This window comes from Thunnus albacares, chromosome 1 (assembly GCF_914725855.1).
Source record: "Thunnus albacares chromosome 1, fThuAlb1.1, whole genome shotgun sequence".
Lineage (NCBI taxonomy): Eukaryota > Metazoa > Chordata > Actinopteri > Scombriformes > Scombridae > Thunnus > Thunnus albacares.
Window position 1 is genome coordinate 222584 of NC_058106.1, and position 27809 is coordinate 250392.

General features: G+C 38.2%; 1 protein-coding gene across 2 annotated transcripts in view; it reads left to right on the forward strand.

Moving 5' to 3' along the window:
* The first annotated feature begins 1446 nt into the window (after positions 1–1446).
* vps35 (VPS35 retromer complex component) overlaps positions 1447–27809 on the forward strand; it is a 55297-nt gene continuing 28934 nt past the window's right edge. Inside the window, exons 1-6 of one of the 2 annotated variants that reach the window (XM_044351965.1) lie at positions 1447–1553; positions 3822–3920; positions 14797–14893; positions 15747–15870; positions 21471–21653; positions 27258–27477. In XM_044351965.1, coding sequence (XP_044207900.1) covers positions 1551–1553; positions 3822–3920; positions 14797–14893; positions 15747–15870; positions 21471–21653; positions 27258–27477 — 726 coding nt within the window. In that variant the 5' untranslated portion in view covers positions 1447–1550. Of the gene's footprint in view, positions 1554–1848; positions 1882–3821; positions 3921–14796; positions 14894–15746; positions 15871–21470; positions 21654–27257; positions 27478–27809 lie in introns of those variants that run through there. The other variant, XM_044351165.1, reaches the window with a different exon arrangement.

The window sequence follows — 27809 nt, forward strand, 5'->3', positions numbered from 1 at the left end:
AGCCTTATAACTTGACTCCACATAGTCTGATCTTTTCCAAATTTCATATGTTTATTAAGAGTCCCGGTCTGAACACATTGTCAGGCCCATGTTTAGTGACAGTCATAGCGCCACCTACTGGCAACAGGAAGTATCATGCGTCGTTCTTTGTTGTATTACTCCTAGGAAATGTGGCTGATGCACCTGAAATTGACTCAGCTAAGATGTAAGACCTTGGTGATGCTACATTCGGCAGGTCATGACCCATATCAAAACGCCGTTGCCATGGCGACACATCCTTTGCCATGAAATACGCTAGGGACAAGGGATGGGTCTACAGTCACGAAACTTGGCACACATGTCTGGAGTGACACCAGTTAAAATCCTGGATAGGTCATTTGCATAGATGTGACAATATGGCTCAACAGCGCCCCCTTGAAAATTTCAAAATTGTAGCCCTGCCTTCCAGATTAACGTAGGAAAATGAAATTCGGGAGGCTTATGTATCATGTCAAGACACACAAAAAAGCCTCTTGGAGCTGTATTGTAAGTCCTACAGGAAGTCGGCCATCTTGATAAAAGTGGTCATTTTGGTCAAGTGGTCAAGCGTGTGGCCGTGGCGTGGCATTGAGTTTTGATGTTTCGCCATGACAGAGGAAATTGCTATAACTTTAGTGTACATGGTCGGATCTGCCTGAAACTTGACATTTGAAAACAGTCCAGGCCTGAACACGTCTACATGATAATATTTAGTCAGTGATGCAAACTGGCTCCCTAGTGCCCCCTACGACATTCAATGAAGCAGCCCCAGGGTTGAGAGAGGGATTTTATAGGCCTATATATATATTATATATTATGTTTATTTTCTTCTGTCATCCATTGTTTTTTGTGTATTTTCATTTTTGAATATTTGCATATTTTATGCTTCATGCAATAGGCCATCTGTGTTATTTATCAGTGTAACAGACGTTGATTAAACGGCTGAGCTGAAACCTGGTGAAAATAAGTTGAAAAATGAAAGTTTAGTAACGTTAGACGTCTAAATTCATATATTGGACGTTTATTGATCGTCTGATAAACGTCTATAAAGATGTGTACAAACGTCTAGATTAAATTTAGACGTCCACTAAATTTTCTCGTTATTCAACCTCGAATAACCTTAATCTAAACTCAGCGTCTACAGACAAATAGACGTATGATAGACATCTATTAAACGTCTTTTCAACGTCAAATTGCTCAAAGGGTGATAACGTTATTTTGCAATCAACTTTTGTTGGGTATTCGTAAACATCTGTTATGTTCTGCTGCTCACGTTGTGGACTTTGACTTTGGCGCTGCTGAATTGAGCCCTCATTTTTTGATTGTATGAATTTGGGGGTTCAATAAAGGAGGAAAAAAACACATGTGCTCCATGGTGATGTCCAAGTTCCCCAGAACCTGCAAGTAGTGGGACACATGGCCACGCCTGTCTACTGTGTACAGCTGTGTACAGACAGACCATGAAGGCAGCACTGCTGTGAGTCACATGACAGGCAGACTTCTCCGACTGATCCTACACAGATCTAAGAACCATGGTAAGCAGTTCTCCAAAAACAAGATTACGCAAATTGTTCGCATGTGTCCTTCGGATACCCCGCATGCGTTTAATTTCGTTTACAAGTAATGTAAAGTGTGTATCTTAAATTGATCTAAAACCCGACCTGTATGTGAGCTACTATGGCCTAACGCTTCCGTCAGACAGCCTCTAGCAAGGCTAACAAGCTACCAACTGTTTGCAAGCATTTAGCGAGGTGCTTTACTTGAACGTTTATTTTTTTCAAGCTATCATGCCCTGATATCACGATATATGTAGGATCAAATAAGTCAACCAGTGTTACCCCAGAGATGTACGGGACAAAGCAGGTGACTGTGAGACAGCTAACGTTAACGTTAACGTTAGCTGTTGTTAGCTTGTTTCCTCACTGTGCTGTGTCATATTTTACACGAGGTTAAATGTTATGTGAATGGGAATTGCGTGAGCTGGTTAGCAAATCAGACACATCATTGCCATGCCAAAACTGTTAAAGATCAGAACACATCGCATGCAAACCGCGTACATGAATGTGCCTTTCGTGCGGACGTGCATGCTCCTTCCGCAAACGGTAAGCCGCGTCAGCTACGTTAGATTTGATGGAGTTACAATCATAGATGTAACAGAGGAGCGAAATTGGGGAGTTAATTTCGGCAGCCAGGATCCCAGAATTAGGAGTATATAGGTGTTTTCCACACAGCACGGGTACGGCAGTTCAAGCTCTGCCAGGATATAGACCGAAAACAGCCCTGCAACAACTCAGAGGGCTGCGCTGGTGGAGGGTTGTTGTTCTGATACCGGAGAGATCCAGCAAGTCCATTTGGAGTAACAGATTTATGCGTTTAAGGCTTATGAGACACACACAAACACACACACACACACACACACACACACATATATATATATATGTATATATATATATATATATATATATATATATATATATATATATATGTTCAGACAGGATTTTCCGATTCACAGCTGCAACTGTTAATCTTTCACCGCGACGTTACAAAGTAATCTATGAGGAGTGTGCGCTTGCAGATTGATGATTGGCCAGCAGAGCACCTTGCTGGATAAACTCTTGTTGCTCTTTTTTTTTTTTTTTTTTTTTTTTTTTTTTAAATTTCATTTATTTTTTAATCCTGACTGAGTGAACTGCATAACAATTCCAATGTGCTTCTGCCTGTGCAAATGGCAATAAATTCTGTGGTGCACTAATAAACTGCCATTTTTCTGAGCCATACTGACGTTATTTCTTTGGCTTTGTCAATTTGATATGTTGGTGACTCGCTGTGTGCCACAGGCGGAGGGTGTGGTGATCTCAATCCAGTAGCGCACTGCAATTTTGGTGTCAAGAATGAGTGCACCTCCGCACTCGAAAGCTCAGCACACTTGCATTCCACAATATATCCTCACCTTACTTAGTGAACCCACACAAACCTCCTTGACCATGCTGACCATGTGACTCCCTTTATGGCAGTAATTCACCATCTTCTAATGGCTTCTTCCAGTTTGATAATGCAAAAGTTGTCTCAAACTGTTTTCATGAACATGACAGTGGGTTCAGTGTACCCCAGTGGCCTCCCCAGTTACCAGATCTGAATCCAATAGAACACCTTTGGGATGTGGTAGAACAGGAGATTTGCAGCACAACCAAATTTGCAGCTGACAAATCTGAAGTAATGAAGTGATGCAATCATGTCAACATGGACAAGAATCTCAAGGGAATGTTTCCAACATCTTGTGGAATCCATGCTGCAAAGAATTTAGGCTGTTTAGAGAGCAAAGGGAGGCCCTTCCCAGTTTTAGTATCTTTAATAGTAACGTATTGAACAGATATAGAATGGAGGAACAAAGAGGTGGACTGGAATAATATGATGTGGTACAGTGTCTTTTTGACTTGTGTTGTTTTTGTTTGTTGTTGTTTCTATGCAAGTTATATTTATTCTCGTGTTGTTTTGAATGTTTTTGGCTTTTATTTGATTGATGAAGTATAAATAAAAGCTTCATATACTTGATCCTATGCTCTTTTCGAACATTGAAAGGCTATTATTTGTGTTGCTTACTGAAAGTTTGCTTATTTTTGTTTTTTGTTTCGCTGCCTATATATTTTATTTTAACATGTTTGAAATAAAAATAATCTAATCTAATTGGTATGGTGTTCTTAATAAAGTGCTTGATGAATGTCTGTCTGTATTGTTGATTTATTCTAGCATTTAAGAACTTGTATCTGTTCTCAACTTGTGTACCCATTCTCATGGTATTACAGCCAACCACACAGCAGTCCCCCCAGGATGAACAGGAGAAGCTTCTAGATGAAGCTGTGCAAGCTGTGAAGGTCCAGTCGTTCCAGATGAAGCGATGCCTGGTAGGATGGTTTCACTTTGTTATAAATATATAAATATTATTATGGCTGTGATAACTCTTTAAACCGCTAGTTCTAAGCCATAATGAGCTGACAAGCCTGAAGGTCCCCTTTGCTGAGTAAAAATACTGGCATCTCCAGTGCACATTTTCCATTCCACATGTTAGTTTTCTTTAGGAAAACTGATTCCGCATCACACATTACAGGGCAGTGGTGTCTTTAGTTTGCAAATCCACAGTAGGGTCCAAAAGTCTGAGACCGCTTGTCAAGATACTCCTGTTTTGCATTTGTTTCAAATGTAATACTATTTTTTCATTACAAATGATAGTATCAGCTTAACAGTTTGAGTGAAAAGTTGAATTTTTTTAAAAAAAAAATGTCCATGAATTTCAAAATATCTTAGTATTTGGTATGTCTCACTTTTACTTTAATAACCGCATGCACTCGAGCTGGAATGGACTCTACAAGTTTGTGCAAAACTTGATGACCCATGTTATCCCAGCACAATTTGACAATGTTCCAAAGAGCTCCATGTGATGTCACAGAATGCTTGGCTTTCTCCGTTTCAAGTGCCCCCATAAATGTCCAATGGGGTTGAGGTCAGGTCATGAGAGTCAGGACTCGTTGGTCTGCTTTGGTCTTCAAGTAGTTCCTGCAAAGCTTTGAGGTGTGTTAGGGGTCATTATCCTGCTGCAGTATGAATTCTTCCCCACAAAGATGCAAACCAGAAGGAATAGCATGTCTCTGAAGTAGGGCTGGGTGATAAAACGATAACAGTAATTATCTTGATTTAATTTTCCTTGACAGAAATATAACAGATGTTCAATAAATGTTCAATATAATTAAACTGACAGGCTGGATTGGCTCACATCGGCTACTGGGGGCTGGCTAGCTGCTACTAACTGCTACAGAGCTGCGCTTTCAATACATCGAGCCTGGCCTCCATCATGGCAAATAAACTACATTTATTACATGTACCATAATCACTAAAGGAGGTAGAGGAATAGCTAAACATAAGACACACTGAGCAGGAGAGTGAGAGGGAAAGATAGAGGCCAGTGCTAGTAAGCTGAGCTAAGAAACTAGCAGATCTTAATAGCGTCCAAACAACTGTGGGATTAGTGAGAAATTCACTAAGGAGAGAGCTAAGAGTGTTTGAGCAGAACTCATGTACGTTTAAATGTACAGCTCATGTCACTTCTGAACTCCTTTTAGATCCAAAGGTTGTGAGTTTGAGCCCCGCTTAGGGCAGAACTCAGTAGAGTTGAAGGATGAAGGGGTCCAGGTGAGGTCAATCTGCTTAATGAGCTGAGCTGAACTGCCTTTTTGTCAATTTCATGCAATTGACAGAGTAAACACCAGAATCTGGTCTGGCATTGCTGTGTGACATGTTAGCTCAGTGCATAGCATGTCTGTCTTACAAACATGATGGTGTAGGTTCAATTCCACCCATTGCTGATTTTAATCTTGCTAGATTTTTCAATAGTGTTCAGCTTCCAGTTATGCAATCTGCATAACTGGAATGCAATTCGCTTTCAGCAATCACACGCAATTTTTCTAGTTTCTTCTTTTTCTTATTCTTCCGTATGTTTTTTGAAAGCTTTCAACTCCTCTATACTTTGAGTGACAGAAACCATTCAAATATCAAAATGTTCAGCTCTTAAAGGACATCTATGCTATTACTTTTCAGCTTTGTATCATAATCCATTGATTTTATATACATTTTCTTAACATTAAAATTTATAATGGAAAGTCTATGGGAGGAATGTTTGAAAGCTAATATCTCAAAAACTAATAGTGATAGAATGTTCATATGTGATGTATTGGTGTCCCATCGGGAAATGCTTTATATATTAAAACATGGTACCAATAGCGCCACCATGTGGTCAGTTATTAAATGTTTTGCGTTTTGGCTAATAAGTAATGAACAGTAAGTTCTATCAAAAAAATATTTGCTTAGGATGTTCCTTGGATGATGCTGATTAGACTGATATAGGCCATTTTGGATTTTTTGATAAACACGTTTTGCTTCTGTTGGCGCATATTTCATCCAATCTTCACCAAACTTGGTACATACCATGTTTAGAGGACACTGAACACAACTTATGTATTTGTTTTCAGATATCACTGACGGTTTGTCTGTTATTGGTTAGCAAACTTTTGAAGGCGTGGCCTAATGCACTTAATGGTCAATAACTCCTCAATAAAGAGTCGGATTGTGACCAAATTTGGGAATTTTGTACACAAGGTTACCTGTCAGAAGTGTGTAACATTTCATAAAATTTTGTCCAAAGGGGGTGCTAAAGTAACTTTTTAACATGCTATTTCTATAATTCTGTTGTCTTTAATGAAGTGAAACTTGGTAGATAAGTTTTCTATGAGAATCTGCACAACATACTGAATTATGGCACCAATAGCCCCACCTTGTGGTCATAAACAAAACACCACCATACAACTTATTAACTGCCAAATCTGTTAAATGTAACATGCCATGGTAATCAATTTGTATTCGTACAGATGGGGATTCTGAACGAGTCTTTAGTATTTTTAACAGCGCTTTGTGATTTATTTCAGTATTCAGCATTCACATGCATTTTCCGCAGGAAATGCATTTCTAGTTAGTTTGAATGGTGAAAGCATTCACACTTCTGTTATCCAAATCTTTATTATTATTCTTTTTCTTCTTCCGTATGTTTTTTTCGCAACCATTCACCTCTTTCACACTTTCAGCTATTTCAACCAAATATCAAAATATTCAGCTCTTTAAGTACTTTTATGCAGCAGTTTTTTGCGATTCATTTCAGCTGTCAGCATTCACACGCATTTTCTGCAGGAAATGCATTTCCAGTTCTTTTTCTTATTCTTCCGTACATTTTTTGAAAGCTTTCAACTCCTCCATACTTTGAGCGACAGAAACCATTCAAATATCAAAATGTTCAGCTCTTAAGAGACAGGTGTGCATTTACTTTTCAGCTCTCTAGCATATTCCAGTGATTTTATATAATTTAATATTGAAAGCTTTCAACTCCTCCATACTTGTGGATCTAATTGAACATAAGGCGACATTGTACAATTGTGTAAAATTTCATAAAATTCTACCAAAAGGGGGCGCTCAAGTAACTTTATAACATGATATCTCTGCAATTCTGTTGCCTTTAATAAAAGGAAATTTGGTACACAAGTTCTCCCTGAGAATCAGTAATACTATGGTGGTGTTTTATTGATGACCACAAGGATGGGCTAGTGGTGCCATGATTCAGTATGTCATGCAAACTGTCATATCTCTTCAATGTAACATGCCATGGTAACTAAATTCTAAATGGGGATGCTGAGCAAGTCTTGAGTATTTTCAGCAATGCTTTGCAATTTATTTGAGTTTGCAGTATTAACATGCATTTTCCATTGGAAATGCATTTATATTTATATCTCTTCTTCCAAAAGAAACAAATTTGAGGGGCTAAACTTGCTCGAAAACTTATCAAACTATGCACATTCGTCAGAAGTGGTTTAATATTTAATATTTTATGGGTCATGGGTGTGGCTCGATAGTGTCCAATTTAAAATCCCCCACCTTTAAATTTGACGTAGATGAACGAAATTTGGTAGGCACCTGTATCATGTCCAGATGCGTAAAAAAAAAGCCTCTTGGAGCTATACCATAAGTCCAAAAGGAAGTCAGCCACTTAGAATTTTTTTTGCAATTTTAGTGCACTTTTTGAAATTTACAGGTGTTATATTTTAACACACTCCTCCTATAGATTTAACTTGACAAACTTCAAAATTGGTCAGTTTCATTTTAAGACCTAAGATGAAAAGTTATCAAAATCTTGAGTTGTCATTCAACGCTGTTGCTGCTGCGAAGTGGTAAACATCGATGGTTTGCTATCAAACAGGAAGTTGTTTTAACTTGAATGTACGTTGTCCAACCTGCACCACATTTCTCATACTTGATAAGAGTCCTGGCCTGAACACATCTATGTGTAAATAGTGAGTCATAGGGCCACCTGCTGACAACAGGAAGTCAGTCTGTTATGACAAACATCATCCGATTCACTTGAAATTTTCAAGGTATGGTCTACAGTTGATATATAGTAACATGATGTATAATAAGTGGGTGTTCTTTAGCACTACATAATGGACACAGGAAGTGATATTTAACTTGTTTGTGCAACGTCTGATAAGAGCCCGTTCCTGAACACATCTGAATGTCTGCAATAAAAGCCCTTCGACTGCAGCATGCACCCACATGCGCTAAGGTGCAAGGGCCTGATCATCGCTGCTTGCAGCTTTAATTAGGGCCCGAGCACCTAGGAGTGTAAAGGACAATATTGAATTATAGTAATAGTGCCACCTATTGGCAACAGGAAGTTTTAAGCCCCATACTTTTACTAACTACTCCTATCAGCTTAAGCAGATCCTTCTAAAATTTGGTCAGCTATGTTGTAAGACGTTGATGATGCTGAATGGTGAAGCTTTTGAGTTTTCATCAAAAGCTGTTGCCAAGGCTACGCATTGTTTGCCATGAAACAGGAAGCTGTCTTTGAAGGGCTAGGGATGCTTGAAAAGTCATGAAACTTGGCACACGCGTCAGAAGGATTATATTTAGTTGTCTGATATGGGATATCAGACAATATCAGGTCTCACCAGTGTGTCATGTGATCGGGCACAGTGGAGAGCACAGATAATTTTAGGCCAGACATGTTTTACTAAACTGCTGTCACTCCCACAATTTTAACTCCTCACGCACATATCTTGCCTCAGTATGTTGCTATAAGCCTCCTCTCTCTCACAGTGTAAATACATTTCACATAGGACTTATAGTTTTTGAGATCTGAACCTTAATTGATAGAGAGTCGCAGAAATTGTATTTTCTAGTTAGATACGATATGGGATATTTTTGACTTGGATGTGGCAAACTTGAGGGCGCCCCCTAGAAAATTTCAAATTAAGGGCTCACACCTTTAAATTTGATGTAGATGAATGAAATTTGGTCGGCACATGTATCATGTCCAGACAAACAAAAAAGCCTCATGGAGCCATACCCTCCTGACCATACTTCCAACAGAAGTCAGCCATTTTAATTTACTTTGATATTTTTGTATACTTTTTGCAATTTCCAGTCATTGTATTTTAATGAACTCCTCCTAGAGATTTAACCTGACGGACTTCAAATTCGGAACACCCTTGCTGTGGTGACATAGCAAACTTTGATGTTCCGCCTTGATACAGGAAGTTGTAATTTGAATGTACATTGTCTAATCTGCCCCAAATTTCTCATGCTTGTGTTACTTTTAATGCAAAATTGTAACTTGTCCCACAGTATCAGAGTCCATTTTTTTTGCTCCGCATCCCTAAATCAGTTCAGTTCAGTCCAGTTTCACAAACAGACAAGAAAGACAACTCGATAGTCCACTCTGGGTTCTACTGCAGATCCATGACTTAAATCAGGAATAGCAGTGACAGTTGAGTAACAGGTATTATTTACAATATATTACATTATAGCTCTAGAGACAAGTTTATTTTTTACTAAGAGTTGGCTACAATGACATGACTTTATAACACAGCTCTGAGACATGGTAAGGTTGGATGATATGTTTGTGTTGTGTGTGCGTTTGTCTGCTGTCCTCTGTAGTTATCCACTATATTCGCGTAAGAAAAAAACGAGCCCATTACAATTTCAGTAATCACGCTATCTAATTAGAAAAAGTAATTAGTTACATAAGTAGTTACTGCCAAAAGTAGTGTAATTCCCAGTACTGGTTGTCAGTATGTGGCGCTATGACTATGACTCAATATTGACATGTAGATGTGTCCAGGCCTGGACTCTTATCAAACATGATAAATGTGGGGCAGATTAGACAATGTACATTCAAATTACAATAAATTCACGCTTCATAGCGAAACATTGATGTTTGCCACGTTGCCACGGCAATGGCATTTAATGAAAAGTCAAGATTTTGATAACTTTTCATCGCATAAGTCTTTAGATGACACTGACCGAATTTGAAGTAGGTCAGGTTAAATCTCTAGGAGGAGTTTGTTAAAATACAGAGCCTGAAAATGCCAAAAAGTGTGCAAAAAGTAAAGTAAATTCAAGATGACCCAAAATTGTTTTGGCATGCCACGCCAAGGATGTTCAGTGGAAACAAAAGAGCTTTGCAATTTAGCACCGTAAAGGTATTTTAGATGTCACCTACCAAATTTGAAGTTGCTCAGGTTAAATCTCTAGGAGGGCTTCATTAAAATATATGGCCTCAAAGGTCTCACTATGCGAAAAAAGTGTACAGTAGATTCAAAATGGCTGACCTCCTGTTGGACTTAGGGTAGGGCTCCAAAAGACTTTTTTCAAAGTCTGTAGATATTACTTCTGCCTACCAAATTCTGTACATAAACATCAAATTTAAAGGTGGGAGCTTTGACTTTGAAATTTTCTAGGGGGCACCCTTGAGCAATTTTGCCACATCCAAACCAAAGACCCATATCAGATATCAAGTTACGCCACTTCTGATACATGACCAAGCATGAGATTTGTTGACAATAAGACAAATAAAATCACCAGCCATTTACTTCGAATGGTTGGTGCTCACCACCAGTCCTTTAACCCATCTTTTTATCAAACAGCCAAGAATTTCAGGGATCTGGACTGACACAGTGATGCTCTACTTACAAGATGTAGCGCACAATACTCGCCTCCAGAGGTCAGTTGGTTCATGATAAAGCACTTTGAATTGCATTCGACTTTTATGAAAGGTGCTACATGAAGTTTTATTGATTGAGATCAGATGATACAGGTGAACTAGCCAACACAGACAAAACTGTATGCACTATTTGCTACATAAAAAAAGTTGTGGGGAAAGAGTGGCTCGGTTTTATGTTTGATCTGAATTAGTAGGTGTTGGCCAACCATGTCAGAAATCAAAAGTGTTAACAGTTGTTTGGAACAGCCGTTCTCGAAGATGGAGTTAAAAGCCAGTTGTCATAGAAATGGAAGGAGATATGTTATCAAGATGGGGATATCAATGCATATTTGCAGACAGTCTCTTCTTGAAGACATTCATAGTATTGCACTCTGTTGTTTACATAAAAACTGAATGAATGAAACTGAATGAAAAAGAGCTGACAGAGAAGTTCAAACCCTAACTCTTTTTTCACCTCCATGCAGCTGACCAATCACAGTATGAAGTTGATATGAATGTCAGCTCGTTGGGTTTTATTCCCATTAGTTGCTGCAAATGTTTGTATTTTACAAATGCCATCATACTTCATGGAGGCAAAATTAATTTAATTTTAATTTAAGTATTTCCATATAAGCTTTTCCATTTTAAATTTGCTTTTTCAATTTCCTCTTTCTTTTTAAGTTTAATTATGGTCTGATTATTCCTAGTAGTGTAGTAAAATAATCTTTTTAATTTGATCTCTTTTTAATTTTCTATTTGGACTTTTAATTTTAATTATGACCAAAAATATCTTACATAATACCCAGGTGAAATGTTGGGAAGGTATTCAGGAATGAAGAAATAGATACCGCCCAAGCTGAGTTGCAGTCCATTGGCAGAATTTTGGGATTAACCTGAATGTCTAACATTGACAATGTTTATCTAGCTAAGTAATTAATACCTTAAGGGTTGTCAGACTTCTTAATATCATAGCTAGACACTGCTGAAAGTCCAATGCTATACAATACTAAATCACAGCTTTGGTGAAATCTATTGGCTACCTATCATAAAACTCCTCTGCTCTCTCCTCCTGTTCTCTTCCCCTCTCTCCTGTCCTGGTCATAAAAATGATGCAGTCAGCATATACCAACCACAATCTTACCAAATCTCTTATTTTTTGATGTGATGATTAGATCATGAACATGTTCTTTATCAATTTATATTATACATAGCCTTAAACGATTATTTGAACACACCAACCAATATCAGATTATACAAAAGCATTAATGCACTATTCCATCAGTGAGTGCAGGCTAGCTAGACCAGTGGTTCTCAAACTGTGTGCCTTGGGAGCTGGTCAGGTGTGCCTTGGAATTAGGCTAGTCTTATTTATGATGATTTACATAGCTATGTAATCATATGTAAAGATATGCCTTGGAAATACATGTCATAAATGATGTGCCTTGTGACAAAAACCTGAGCTAGACTAGCTAGCTAAAGAACCTTGTTCTTCACCAACCTGAGCCTGTAGATGAGGCCGTGACACTCTCACGTCCCGGGTGTGAATAACAGGGAAGCCAGGGGGAGCTTGGCTCCTCTTAATAAGACATGAGCTCCCCTGAAAACATGATTTGTGAAATTTTGGGGAGAAGTCAGGCCTCTGTGGTCACTTCTGTTTTACGGTAAGGGCTATTCACAATTAACAGAATTATTTGCTGTTAGCACTGTATTGTAGGCTACATCACTCTGCAGAGTACACTGTGCCCTGCGTTAGTTGGCCATATTGTATCATACTATGAAGTTTGGTTTTGATACCCGTGTGGAGGTTTGATGTGGTCATTAACTGATTATTATATATTAGATGTGCTGACATAAAGCAAGTAGGCCTACTTACATGCAGCTATAAATGTTTCTTTGCAACAAGAGTCACAGTCAGTCCTCAAGCTCCCTTGATAAAAGAAAATAAGTGAGCTCCCCCCGAAAGCTGACTCATGTGCTGCTACAGCAACAGGATAGAGCTCTTCTACCATGTCCTCTAGCCTTGCCTGTGCCTTGTTGCCATCATCCTGTTTCTTTTTGAAAAAAGCTTTTTATATCCATAGCCTTCAAGTCTTGCCTTAGTGAATTAGCTACCTAGCTCCCACCAGCCAACAGTGACAAGCCCTGTAACTGCTGCTCTCTCTCTCTTGCACTCATAAAATGTGTGTGTGCCAAGTGTGAAGTAGATCTGCTGTTTGAACATATTTGCAAAACATATTTGCATTTTTGATAGATATGTTATTTTCGAGGGCTTTAATGCATGATTGGAATTGCAGATGAATAGATCTAGTGCTATTTTTTTACTTTTCCAAACCTGCCAACCTGTATGCATTTTGCATAGCAGGTACGCATTTTGACATCAAAGTATGCTGATACGATTGGTCACTCTAAACTATGCAAAAGCTGGTGACGCCTGTGAGTTCAATTCATAAATCTATGGTTCACTTGTGCACGTGCAGTACTCAAGTCCAACAGCAAGAGGCATCAGCTTGTAGCCTGCCGAAAAGCAATAGAAGAAGAAGAGTTCAACCAATCATAGCACCGAACTCATTCCTCCAGCCTTCACCCAAATATCAGTGGGGATATGGTCTGTACATCCATGATATGGTCATACTTGACAAATGTGTAATGACATTACAAGAGACTGCAAATTGAAAGCAACATGTCACTGATTTTAACCCTCTCGATCCCCCTTCTCACTCCAGCTTGCTATTTCCTCAAGTGAGGATGCTACTTTTAACTCATTTGTAATTGTAAACGTACTGGGGTGGATGTGAAAAGTTGAATTTGTGAATTGTGTTAAGTTAATGCAGACCTTCCTACTTTGGGAAAATATTTAAAATTAATAACGTTAGCCTAACGTTACGTAATTCGCAAGCTAGCTTGCTTGTTCACCAGGCATTTAAGGTAGCAAAGTAACGTTAGGATATATTGTCTGTATGTCGCAGATTGTAAAACGTGACTTTTTCATAGTGTGTATTCGTAATTATTGTTGCAGCCAAACCCGTAACCGTAATGAGAGGAGCAGTGGCATGATGAGTTAATGTGCCACAGAAATAACATTAATGTTAGCTAGAAAGTTACTAGGAAGCATGTGTGCGCAGATGTTTGTAAAAGGCAGAATGGGTCTGTGGCCTGCAAGGTGTGTGTGTGTGTGTGTTGGCACTGTAGTCTATAACTTTGCCTACTCCAGAAAAATTTCAAGGAAACAACCCCTCACTGCAAATTAAGTACAATATTTGAGGGATGTAATAACTTCTACAGTTTCAACAGCCATGTTCATATTCAGCCTGTATTGTCATTATTCCTATAATGAGAACTGTTGTATTACCCAGCTCTAAAATATTAATTTAATCATAGCCACAAAATAGTCTGTTTAGGCTTGTTTGGGTTTTACAGCTACATTGTAATCTTTTCAAATTAGCTGAAAATCATATTTTCAAAAATCAAATTGGCTTAAAGTTTGATTATTGTGGAGGTGTAAACAATATAAACTATATAAATGCAGCAGAAGTGGGAGGTTAGTTTGTGGCCTGAGAGAAATTGTGTTCCTTGGTAATGTGTGTTTAGGCAGGTGAAAGACAAATGGACAGACAGGCATAAATGACCAACTAACAGAAGAGGCATCTTCACATATTTTTGTAAACAATCTGTTATTGGTATCAAGAATTTTCATATCAGTGCATCCCTCACATCTTTGTCAGTTTGCTGCATGTGTGTGCATGATGTACACGTTACATGTATGTTTGCAAATTATGTACAATAATTCATTGTGCGAACGGCAGTGATTTGCATCTGACGCATCAAGGTCGTGGAAGTGATACTCAAAGTTCGTCCAGGGTTGGCAGGTCTGTTGTTTAAAAAAAAAAAATCTTTGAGATTCGGGGTTATTCATAAAACATTCCAGGCTGTAGCCTTGTGAATGGCCAGGCCTAACGACGCCACTGTGTTTCACAATATTCCTTGATTAGTAACCCCCCCCCCCCCCCAAAAAACCCCCAGAAATATGACATTTCATTATTTAGATTATTTTTAAAAAGTGTATGTATATACTGTGTGTGTGTAACTTGTTATACTTATGATGTAACTTTTATTAAGCAATTGTACTTTTTTTTTTAAATATTCAGATATTTTGGTTGTGATTCTCTTATGTTTATAGCTCGACTCTGTTGTGCGGTTTACAGGACAAGAACAAGCTGATGGATGCTCTGAAACATGCCTCTAACATGCTGGGTGAGCTGAGGACCTCCATGCTTTCTCCAAAGAGCTACTATGAGCTCTGTATCCTTTACAGTTTTTGGGTATGCATTGTGGAAATTTTGTCTCAAGAAAAAGATGGATACAAGCAGGGCTATGACTAATGATTATTTTCATTATTGATTTAATCTGATGATTATTTTCTTGATTTAATCGATTTGTAATGAAATATTTCCATTATAATCTCCCACAGCCCAAGTCTACATCTTCCAATGTCTTTTTTTTGTCCAACTAACAGTCCAAAACCCAAAGGTAGTCAGTCATCATTTATGACAAAAGAAATCCTCAAAATCTCACCTTTTTTAGAAACTGGAACCAGCAATTATCTGGTATTTTTGCCTCTAAAAAAGACACAAATAATTATTTGCTAGTCAAAATAGTTTCAGGTTAATCAATTGACTAATCATTACAACTCCAGATACAAGGCTTGAATAATACATTTTTGCTCACTTCACAGAGCTTTCTTGTATTGATATTTTTGTAACGGTGGGCTGCTAAATTGTGTGTGTTACATATTTTTGCCGATTGAGAGATCACTGTTGAGGTGAGATGTATGCAAAGCTTGCTGATCATGGAGTTAGAATGGTCAGATTTTTCACACAAAAATGACTTTGGATTACTGAATGTTTCTCTGTTAATACTCTAACTCAATTCTTGTCAACCCATCTGCACCAACCTGGATTCTACCATCATAATCATTAAAACTGTCATTTCTGTAAATTAAATGCCCCCTGCATTACAAAGGACACCATCTAATTTTCGGTGGAAAGCAACTTGACAGCTCTTGGAAATATCTGTATCTCTAACCTGCTAGCAATTATTCTTGTATGTGGATGATTTATGGTGGGTTAGCACTTGTCCCTGACAATTTTTTCAGATATGGCTATTTCTGACGAACTCCACTACCTAGAGGTTTATCTGACTGATGAGTTTGCCAAGGGACGCAAAGTGGCAGATCTCTATGAGCTGGTCCAGTATGCAGGCAACATCATCCCCAGGCTGTAAGTACCACATACACTGCACTTCAATCAAGCAAGAAGCTTCAGAAAGTATTCAGACCTTTATTTTTCACCAATCTACACACAATACATTTCAAGCTGTTGTAAATCATGAGGAATATAAAAGCTTTTAAATCAGGGCTCGACTTTAAGGCTTGTCTGGTTGTATGAGACAAGTGGATTTTTTTGTAGGGCAAGTGGAAGAGAAATTTACTTGTCCCATCAGACAAGTTAAAAGTCATTAAAAAAAAACCCCAAAAACCAAACGTGTTTCTCCTGCAAGTAAAATGTCTGTGACGACACTGTTGACACCAAGTATCCATAACACGCCTGCCCTGCAACAAAACCATGGACTGTAAAAAAAAAAAAAAAAAAAAAAAAAAAAAATATGGAAAAAGTCACTGTGATGTCAGCCATTGACTTGTGGACTGCCGTTTTGAAGCCTCTAATTTAGTTTAGTGATTTGACTGTCGCCATCTTGGATTTTTGGAGCCGGAAATGACCATATTTGGACGAAAAGATGGAGCTGAGCCAAGCACTAGCTGCTAGCTTGGTTAGCACTGTGCATTTACAGTCTATGGTTAACTGTGATTATGCTAATTTTCACTAGTGAAAAACAGGCCTAAAACCATTAAAACAAAATATATTTTAATTAGCCATGCCCTAAAACATACGCTGCTTTATTGTCTATTTTGTTTCGAGTGGGACCATAATTTACAAAATGAACATCATGCTGTATTGAGGATGACTTGAAACTAGCATTAGAGACGATAAACTCATTAGGAAAGTGTTAACTCAGGTAATAAATCAAGTGAGAAGTAGGGTCATTTTTTCAGACTTCTATACAATCAGGCTTCTTTTTGCAACCAGTGGAGTCACCCCCTGCTGGCCATTAGAAAGAATGCAGGTTTAAGGCACTTCTGCATTGGCTTCACTTTTCAGACTGGGAGCAACTCACTTGGACAAAACTAGTAGTTTCAGGGGGCCTACCACCCCACTGAAAAAAATCTTAGGGGAAACACTGTTGGTCATTATTATTAAACGTCAGAGGGATGATCATATTGAAACAGACTTTACAAAGTGCTGTACAATTCAGGATCAAATGAAAAGATCATTGACAGGGAAGTAATGGCTGTAATAAAATTCATGAATTTAATCATTAATGACTGTTTCAACTGTTTGTTCGTCTGAATTTGCTTATTCACAAACAAAATGAAAAAAGTAAATTATTGTCATTTGTCATTTTTACCTGGATAAGTGACTTTTGTGCCTGGACAAGTGAAAGGCAAACTTAATTATCCAAAGGAAAAGTGGCTCAAAAAGTTATGTCAAGCCCTGTAAGTACTGACAATACATCCCAATCTTAAAGTGTTTTTACAGTGTTTTGTTATTTTTGGCTTTGTACCTAATCACACTGGATCTGACATGAAATAATGATTATGGGGGTTAAATGCTGACTTTACATTTTAATTCACATCAGTGATAATTTACCTGGATGGAGCTTCAGCTTACATAGTAACAATGTTGTTGTCTAGCTTGGTACATTAAGCTTTTCAATTCAGTTCAATTCAATTTTATTTATATAGCGCCAAATCACAACAAAAGTCATCTCAGGGCACTTTTCACATGGAGCAGGTCAAGACCATACTCTTTAATTTATTTTAATTTACTTTTATAACTTTTTTAAATTTGCTAAACTAAATCAGAAAAACAAACACTCTCCATCCAACAGCTCAGCTTGTCCATTCAGCTATTGACACAATGCTGAATGGACGTTTATTCCTGTTTTTCCAAAAAATACATTTTCTTGATTTGTTTATCATATTCTGCTTAATGCTTAAAGGCCTACTGCTTCTGTGATAGTTACAGCTGCAAATATGCAACAGTGCATATAAAATGTGGTGAGAACCTACATATTAGTCTACCAAGGCATCTTACTGTTTGCTGCTCCTTTTTATCATGTTACCACCATTTTCTGGACTGGACCAGTAGAGCAGACTATGGCTGTTTTTGTGGTAATTAGGGCACTCTCTTCAATGTCTTCAATGTTTACTTGTGTAAGATGGAGATGCATTAAGAGCGAAGTTATTCTTGAAATGGTGTGTACTGAATGGCTGGGACCCCATCCATTAGGAAAGAGAATACAAGACACTGTTCTGATTGATTAGCTTCCGGGAGGACTTCTTGTGGTTCAGTGCAAAGATCTTAAAGCTATAATATTTGTACATGAGAAATTGTTCAATAAAAAAAATATCCTGGTGGTTCTGGAGGCTATATGCTAACAGTTGTAGTTGGATTTTACTTTTTTCCTTCGTTCTTTACTCAAAAAATAAACTTCTCAAATTCATCCATACATGTTCAAGTCTGAATCTGATCCAAAATATGAGTGAACAACGTGAACAATACATGGAAAAACCTTAGCAACAACCCTAGCAACAAAAGCTACAAATAGACGTTGTCATATTAAAACCCTTAAATGCTTTAACAAACTTTATGATCAATGGTTCAATCAGTTTGATGTGGGTTTAGAGTATCAGCACACAATAATTGACAGCTGAAAATGTTTTAAGTTGTTTGGCTGATCATTCTTCGGAGAAGAAAAATCAGCCTTGCAGGGTCTCTTCATGATCCCCTGGCATTTCATTGGATAGGTGATAGTGAAGAGGCAGGCAGGAAACAAGAGGACAGAGAAAGCGGCATGACAGGCAATAAAGGTTCTCAGCTAGAGCCGAACCAGGGATACCATGGCCACATGGCATGCGTGCAACCATTCAGCTATCATTTGCCCTGCTGATGAATAATACTTAAATTCTATAGTGACAGTGTCTTTTAAGTGAAGCTTTGCCTGTGTACTCTGCTGCCATCTAATGAGTGTCTGCTATATTTTGATGGCAAACAGCAGGACAGACATGTTAGAGATACAATGAAACATAGAGATACAGTTTAGAGATTTTTTTAGTGAGGAAATCGATCTGAAACTGTTTAAGTGGGGGGGCAGAGGAATAAGATTGTTAGAAAGGCTTGTAATGGGACTATGGGAATAGGAAGTTCAGAATTTCTTGTTTGATAGAAGTTCTTATATTAGGTGTAAAATAATTTTACCTTACCTTATTCTTGTTGTGATATGCATATTTAGTGACAGAACAATGCACCACTGCCATTTATTTGCTGGATTAATTACTATACCTAGTGGGTAACAGAAGAGACTAAGGCTTAGCAGAAAGTGGCTGGCTTTAGACAGCAAATACATGTGGTGTTGTGTGTTTCTGACATATTGTAAATAGTTTCTTGTTTGTTCTTCTGTGGAGTGTTTAATTACTACCTGTGTAGGAAATACTCATTTTACCTAACCTACACTTGACATTACTCTGCTGTGCAAATATGCCAATTATCATGCTGGTTAGTAGTTTCCTGCTTTTCTTGTCTTTGTTCATGTGATATTTAACTTCACCTAGTAGATTGTATCTTGAGTTATATAAGTGCCCTGTGTTTTGGGGTAGTTTTAAAATGCTGAATTACTGCCTGCAACTCATGTTCAGTGCAACAATTCTATTAACTGATTGTTTGCTAATTAAGCGCTGCATCGTTAGGGGTAAGCTACCATGTCTGGTTAAAGCCACCAGATATCACTGTTAATATTAGTTAATTCACCTTGTCGTAATAGGTTTGTATAGTAAAGAAGGTTTAATGTAGCTGCTGTCAGTTTGGTGTAAAGATTCACTTATACCTATTATATATTGATTTCACTGTAGTTATATTATTACTGTCACAAACATTGTTGTTGAATTTGTTAGAATCAAGTTAGGAAATTATCCATACCTAAGCTTTCATGACATTGAGCCATTGTGTTTTCTACCCCCAGCTGCACACACATCCTTGATTGTGTGTCATGCATGACCCTATATGAAAAGATGTCAGGCTTCATAGAGATTTTATTTTGGGGGTTATACTTAAATACAAGTATTGGGAAATGTGAACCTCTAATTGGATCAAGTCTCTTTGCTTTGTCCCTAGCAACAAAAGCTACAAATAGACGTTGTCATATTAAAACCCTTAAATGCTTTAACAAACTTTATGATCAATGGTTCAATCAGTTTGATGTGGGTTTAGAGTATCAGCACACAATAATTGACAGCTGAAAATGTTTTAAGTTGTTTGGCTGATCATTCTTCGGAGAAGAAAAATCAGCCTTGCAGGGTCTCTTCATGATCCCCTGGCATTTCATTGGATAGGTGATAGTGAAGAGGCAGGCAGGAAACAAGAGGACAGAGAAAGCGGCATGACAGGCAATAAAGGTTCTCAGCTAGAGCCGAACCAGGGATACCATGGCCACATGGCATGCGTGCAACCATTCAGCTATCATTTGCCCTGCTGATGAATAATACTTAAATTCTATAGTGACAGTGTCTTTTAAGTGAAGCTTTGCCTGTGTACTCTGCTGCCATCTAATGAGTGTCTGCTATATTTTGATGGCAAACAGCAGGACAGACATGTTAGAGATACAATGAAACATAGAGATACAGTTTAGAGATTTTTTTAGTGAGGAAATCGATCTGAAACTGTTTAAGTGGGGGGGCAGAGGAATAAGATTGTTAGAAAGGCTTGTAATGGGACTATGGGAATAGGAAGTTCAGAATTTCTTGTTTGATAGAAGTTCTTATATTAGGTGTAAAATAATTTTACCTTACCTTATTCTTGTTGTGATATGCATATTTAGTGACAGAACAATGCACCACTGCCATTTATTTGCTGGATTAATTACTATACCTAGTGGGTAACAGAAGAGACTAAGGCTTAGCAGAAAGTGGCTGGCTTTAGACAGCAAATACATGTGGTGTTGTGTGTTTCTGACATATTGTAAATAGTTTCTTGTTTGTTCTTCTGTGGAGTGTTTAATTACTACCTGTGTAGGAAATACTCATTTTACCTAACCTACACTTGACATTACTCTGCTGTGCAAATATGCCAATTATCATGCTGGTTAGTAGTTTCCTGCTTTTCTTGTCTTTGTTCATGTGATATTTAACTTCACCTAGTAGATTGTATCTTGAGTTATATAAGTGCCCTGTGTTTTGGGGTAGTTTTAAAATGCTGAATTACTGCCTGCAACTCATGTTCAGTGCAACAATTCTATTAACTGATTGTTTGCTAATTAAGCGCTGCATCGTTAGGGGTAAGCTACCATGTCTGGTTAAAGCCACCAGATATCACTGTTAATATTAGTTAATTCACCTTGTCGTAATAGGTTTGTATAGTAAAGAAGGTTTAATGTAGCTGCTGTCAGTTTGGTGTAAAGATTCACTTATACCTATTATATATTGATTTCACTGTAGTTATATTATTACTGTCACAAACATTGTTGTTGAATTTGTTAGAATCAAGTTAGGAAATTATCCATACCTAAGCTTTCATGACATTGAGCCATTGTGTTTTCTACCCCCAGCTGCACACACATCCTTGATTGTGTGTCATGCATGACCCTATATGAAAAGATGTCAGGCTTCATAGAGATTTTATTTTGGGGGTTATACTTAAATACAAGTATTGGGAAATGTGAACCTCTAATTGGATCAAGTCTCTTTGCTTTGTCCCTCTCTCCCCAGCTATCTGCTAATCACAGTGGGTGTGGTGTACGTTCGCTCCTTCCCCCAGTCTCGTAAGGACATTCTAAAGGACCTGGTCGAGATGTGTCGTGGTGTCCAGCATCCACTCAGGGGCCTCTTCCTCAGAAACTATCTGTTGCAGTGCACCCGCAACATACTGCCAGATGATGGAGAACAGTCAGAGTAAGCAAGTCGAGCTTTTTCTTTTTGTGTCTCATCCTGAACACTTCCCCTTACCATGCTATTCTGCATTGTAAACAGATTCTAATTTACGAAAATGAGATACTACAATCAGAATTCACTCAGCAGTTATTGACCATCCCCCCGCCACTTTAGGTTTGAATAAGGACCAGTCCTATAAATAACCGCCTATGGAAAAATTTTGGAAAAATGTGGAATAATGAAAGGTTTTGGAAAAGTTATTACAAATACTTTGATAAATTAAAGAGTATGGTCTTGACCTGCTTTATGTGAAAAGTGCCCTGACATAACTTTTGTTATGATTTGGCACTATATAAATAAAATTGAATTGAACTGAATTGAATAAATATTTTAACACAGGAAATAACAGTTTTAAACATGACATGTATTTTTTTAAATCACACAATAGAGCAGACATACAATGACTCAGGTATGATAATCACAGGTGTAGTAGACTACAGTAGTGAGCCTATAATGTCTTGCTTGGAGGGACATCCATACAGCTTTGCAAAATGTTGCTTGAATGGACAAATATTTGGCATTTGGAACATGGGAGGGGTAGCGGGGCAGATGTGGCTCAGGAGGTAGAGCGGGTCGTCCTCTAATCAGTTGATCAGCCGTTGGCTTCCTGGCTCCTCCAGTCCGCATGTCGAAGTGTCCTTGGGCAAGATACTGAACTCCAAATTGCTCCTGAAGGCTGTGCCATCAGTGTATGAATGTGTGTGAATGGTTAGGTCCCTCTGATGGGCTGGTTTGCACCTTGTATGGTAGCCCCTGTACCCATTCAGCGTATGAACTCATAGTGTAAAAGCGCTTTGAGTGGTCAGAAGACTATAAAGGCGCCATACACAGTGTTTCCTATGGAACAAGAGGTTTGCCGTGGGGGCAATGTGAAAGGAGGGGGGGGGACGGGGGACGGAGGGGGATGTACAGAAAAACACGGACACAAAAGGTGACCATTTACTGCATACTGCCTATAGAAACCGAGTACAATTAGCTGTAAACCATTAGGGATGTTCTTAATTATGTAAATATTATTTATTTAATTTTGACTGATTAATACTATCAGTTAAACAGTTAAAGTTGGATCGCAGGACTTTGGATTTGTCCCAGTATGTCTGAGTATGCTGCCAGTACACTGGCCGTAACCTACTGTTGTGGCTGTAAAATGGCGGATAAATAGTTTTGAGCATCACACAAACTTTGAGGCTGAGGTCTGAAAATTGTGACTACAAGTTTCCGTTTTGTTAAGCTGTTGGCTGTTTTTGATCATGAATAAGCCGGAGGAGGAGGAGGAGGAGGAGGAGGAGGAGGAGGAGGAGTAGGAGGAGGAGGAGGAGGAGGAGGTTTTCGTTTCAACACTCTCGTCGCTGGAGGATTCAATGTGTGTTTTTGTTTGTTAATCTGTTCATACATTACACAGTCTGGCTACTATTTGCGATTGTTTTAATAAGTTCTAAAATATTTTCCTACACATGAGATCTAGGCTATTATGCCGGTTAAAGAGTGCACTCAGTGCGGGAGGATTAAATGTGTGTTTTCGTTTTGTTAATGTTTCTGTTCATTAGGAAGTCTGGCTACTATTTGCTGTTTACTTAAACATTTATTTAAGTTGAATATTTGTCGTGTTGGCCTATTGGTCTATTTTACTCTGTCTGTTTTACTCCATTCACAGCAGAGCTGCAGATGTGATGATGTGTAAATCCTCATGTTCAGTTGTTTATGCTGCTATTTGCATATGTAAAAATGAAGCCTTTCTTATGAAAAAAAAAAAGTTTGCTGTATTGGTATATTTTTTAATGGGTCACAGACACTCGTCCGTTCTAAATAGTAGCCTACATTTTAATCTTGTCGGTTAACGAGTGTTGGCTATTGGTCAGAATCGGTCAAATCAATAACAGCAGTCAACGTCAGACAACCTTATCATACTTAAGCAGTTACCTGGTGTTTCTGCGGTGGTGACAAAATGTTAAAAAATATACATATTAGCAGTTTGAATTAAACTGAAGCTCCTGCGCTCTCCGGGGAAAATATTACGCCAAACTCCCTTTAAGAAATATGACATATTAACAATTCCTAACGTGTCAGCAAAAACACTTAACTCTAGAAACACAAGGTAAAAGGCGTCATATGTCGACAGTATTCTTTTCAATTCAGCATCAATATAATGGTAAATGGTAAATGGCACTACTTGTATAGCACCTTTCTAGTCTTCCAACCACTCAAAGCGCTTTTACACTACAAATCACATTCACCCATTCACACACATTCATGCGCTGAATGGGTACAGGGGCTGCCATGCAAAGTCCCAACCTGCCCATCAGAGGAAATCTAATCATTCACACACATTCATACACTGATGGCACAGCCATCAGGAGCAATTAGGGGTTAAGTATCTTGCCCAAGGACACATCGACATGCAGACTGGAGGAGCCGGGAATCAAACCCTCGATCTTCTGATTACTGGACGACCCGCTCTACCTCCTGAGCCACAGCCGCCCCCTTATCCATAAAGATAAACTGTAATTTGCATACAGACCTTACATTTTGCATTATTTTTGCCTCAACTTGCTCCCACCCTCCATTTGTTAGCTGCGCTGTTTTAGTGGGAGAAGACAGTGGGAATGAGAGGAGAACCATTTAAAAAAATAAGATTTCTCACTAAAATATGTGACGCTGAATTAACACTGTAAATTCACCACTGTTAATTAACCACTGTAATTAACACTGTTAATTCACTGTCTATCGTACGCGTGTGTGACGGTATTTGAGGAGTTTTTTCGGCCGTTGCCATAGTAACTACGCAGTTTGCTGCTTCATGGTTGGTGCTGGGGAGAGTCAAAAGGGTTGTCATATGTGGGGGCATATGAAAAACTAAAGGCAGAGACTCATCAGCCAGACATTTCTCCGTTCTCTGTTACTTAACACTAAAATGAGAATTGCTGGTCCACCTTAAAAGTCAATCCACCTTAAGTGAACCTGGTCAAGTTAAGCTAACGTATTGTTGCTAACTTCGGGCTAACCCCCTTTGATAGATGAGTATTTTCTTTGTCTTGAGGAGCTGCAGCATTTATTAACTGACACACAGCCTGTAATGTACATTTACTGCCAGATTGACAACTTACTGCTAAACTTTTCCTCTGGTCCGCTCATGTTCACATCATGTTTCTGCCACTTGCCCTCTGCGCTCGTGCAACTACACGCACACATTTACACACACATAGACACACACGCACTGCCATATTCCTTAATGGAGCTACGATACTCTTGTACCTTTCATGTAGATGTCCTTTGAAGAACAAAGAGAGGGAGGATGACTAAAAAAATCCACAATAACGTAGGGTGTTATTGTGCTCGCACAGTGTGCGAGTGAAAATCATTAGCAGCCCGTTGATATTAATGATCATCTGAAATTTTTGCAGTGGCGGTGCGCCGACTTTCTCTCATGTGCAGCCTTTTCTTGGCTTGCTTCACCTGCAAACTTCACATTATTGAAAGAGCTCTCCCATAAAACAGCTCAACACCCCAGTGAGAGCGATATTTGGAATATTATGTCATTCAAAAAGGTTATGCTAGTGCAGCTAACTAGAAGATCCCACTGGACCATGCACAGCCAGTTAAACAATCTCTTCAAAGTCTATCGTATTAATCATATTCATATAAATCCCAGAATGAATGACATTAAAGGTGGACAGAATAAATACTAAATTATAAATATATATATAAATTAAGCTTAAGTTAGTTTACAGCAAAAGCTAATGCTAGCATTATTGAGTTCCCAATATAATCTTAATTATGTTCACCTTTAATATAATCCATTTTGGGGTTTTTACCAATTAATACATGAGTTTTTACAGAAGTCATTTTACCTGGTTCTAAGAGGACATCAGTGTGAACAGCTCTGTGGTCCAGTGAGATCTTCGAGCTAGCAGCTGGCTAGTTGTTGACAGTGATATGATTGACTGAACAGCCTAACCAACTGGATTCACTGTAGCAGCTCCAACAATGCTGATTGATCAAAAGTTGAAGGTCCCGCCCCTCCTTCTTTCAAAGCTCAGTGTACAGAACTGCAACAAGTGTTTTCTCTAACAGGTTGTGAATACAGGCTTGCAGACTGTATCTGAATGCACAAACTTGCAAAACAGAGTTTGCAGGCAGACACCAAAATGTTTAGTCTGCATGTATGTATATGCAAGCTTGCAGCACAGAATTTACAGTTATAAACATAAATGTACAAGTTTACCAAACTAAGGTTACAGATACAAATCCTGATGTCAAGTACACCTTTTTGAATGATATAATTTTCCATATTTGTGGCATTGGGAGGCTTTGTTGTCCCTGATGCCCACACTAAAGCTGTTGTTTGTAGCAGCACAGACAGTAACAACATCACATTCAGTAACAACGTCATGTTATTATGCATGTTATGCACAGTCACACACAAGCAAAAACTGAATTATACAAACTGCAACAGAGACTCGCCATCAACTGGTAATGTTACAGTACATCAGTCACCGTGGCTGGTAGGTTGAGCAAATTCACCAGTCACTTCACAAATTCACCAGTCACTTTACAAATTCACCAGCATTTGGCCGGTGACCGCTGCTAATTTCTAATTTCTGGTCCTGATGTTGTTGAAAATTATTGATCTTAATTCATTATATGAACTTTTCATGTTTACTTGGGCTGTCACTTTTTCCAAAAATCAAGTTCCAACGAATTTAAAATGACATGCAATTTGTTTGAACGAATTTGAATTTACAGCCCTCCATTCAGTACCATGTAATGTGTAATGCATGCAATTCAACTTTAACAATGAATGACAACTATATTTCCATTATTTTTTAACTTTCCATTACACAAGCTTAATGTCACATTCTTCCAGCAATCGAATGTTAAATTGGATGTATTCATATATCATGTCAAATCACAGACAACAAGAGAGAATTCTGATAGCTTTGAACTAAAAATGTAGCAACAAAACAAACAGGTAAAACAAAACAACTTATAGGCAAGCCGAACAACCAGACTTAGTTGCTATTGCATATTATTAGCCAGAAACACAAGTCTCAGGTACACACAGGTATTTACGAGCCAGCTCTGAGAGTGGTGGGTATCTATAGCACCCTGTACTAAGACAGCCCTAATGTGACAAATCACAGTGTTTGGTCATGAGAATTAATTTAAAATCATGGAAAAGTCCTGGTTATACATTATTATAATAATAATTAGTGAGTTATTGATAGATTAGATAGATTTTTTTCTTTGGACAGATAGCAGTTTCCCCCTGCTTCCAGTCTTAATACAAAACTGAGCTAACCATTTCTTGACTCCAGCTCTGTACTTCACTCACAGAAGTATGATTGATCTGAACATGAACTTTATTAATGTTGAAATATTCCTTAAAAAGATATTTCATGGTGGAAACATCTTCCTATGTAATCACTGCATCACACTGTGTCATCCATCCCTACACTTTAGATGCCTCGCAAACATAGATGTCACAATGTATCAGTGTGTTTTTAACCTAGTCTTTGAAAATTTTACATGCATCCATGTACTAAACTTGTAGCCTTTACTCCACAGAGGATCGGAGGAGATGACTGGTGATATCAATGACTCCATCGACTTTGTCCTTCTGAACTTTGCGGAAATGAACAAGTTATGGGTTCGAATGCAGCATCAGGGTCACAGCCGAGATCGAGAGAAGAGAGAAAAGGAACGACAAGAGCTAAGGATTCTGGTGGGCACCAACCTGGTTCGCCTCAGCCAGCTGGAGGGTGTCAATGTGGAAAAGTACAAACAGGTTTGTCTATGGTTGGCACTCATTTCTTCTAATGGGTTAACATATATATGTATATTTACATATATATGTATGTATGGGAGATGTATGTGTGTGTGTGTGTGTGTGTGTACATATATATATATATATATATATATATATATATATATATATATATATACACCCTTTTTTAAAAAAACAAAATTTTCTCTGTATTAAGTTGAAACTTACAGAAGTATATGGTATCCATTATATATATTCTTTGTTTCACATTTAATATACAGTGGCAATCGCTTATAGTGCTCACAGTTACAGTGATCAACCGCATATGTAGATCAAAAAGCTCAGGACAGAGT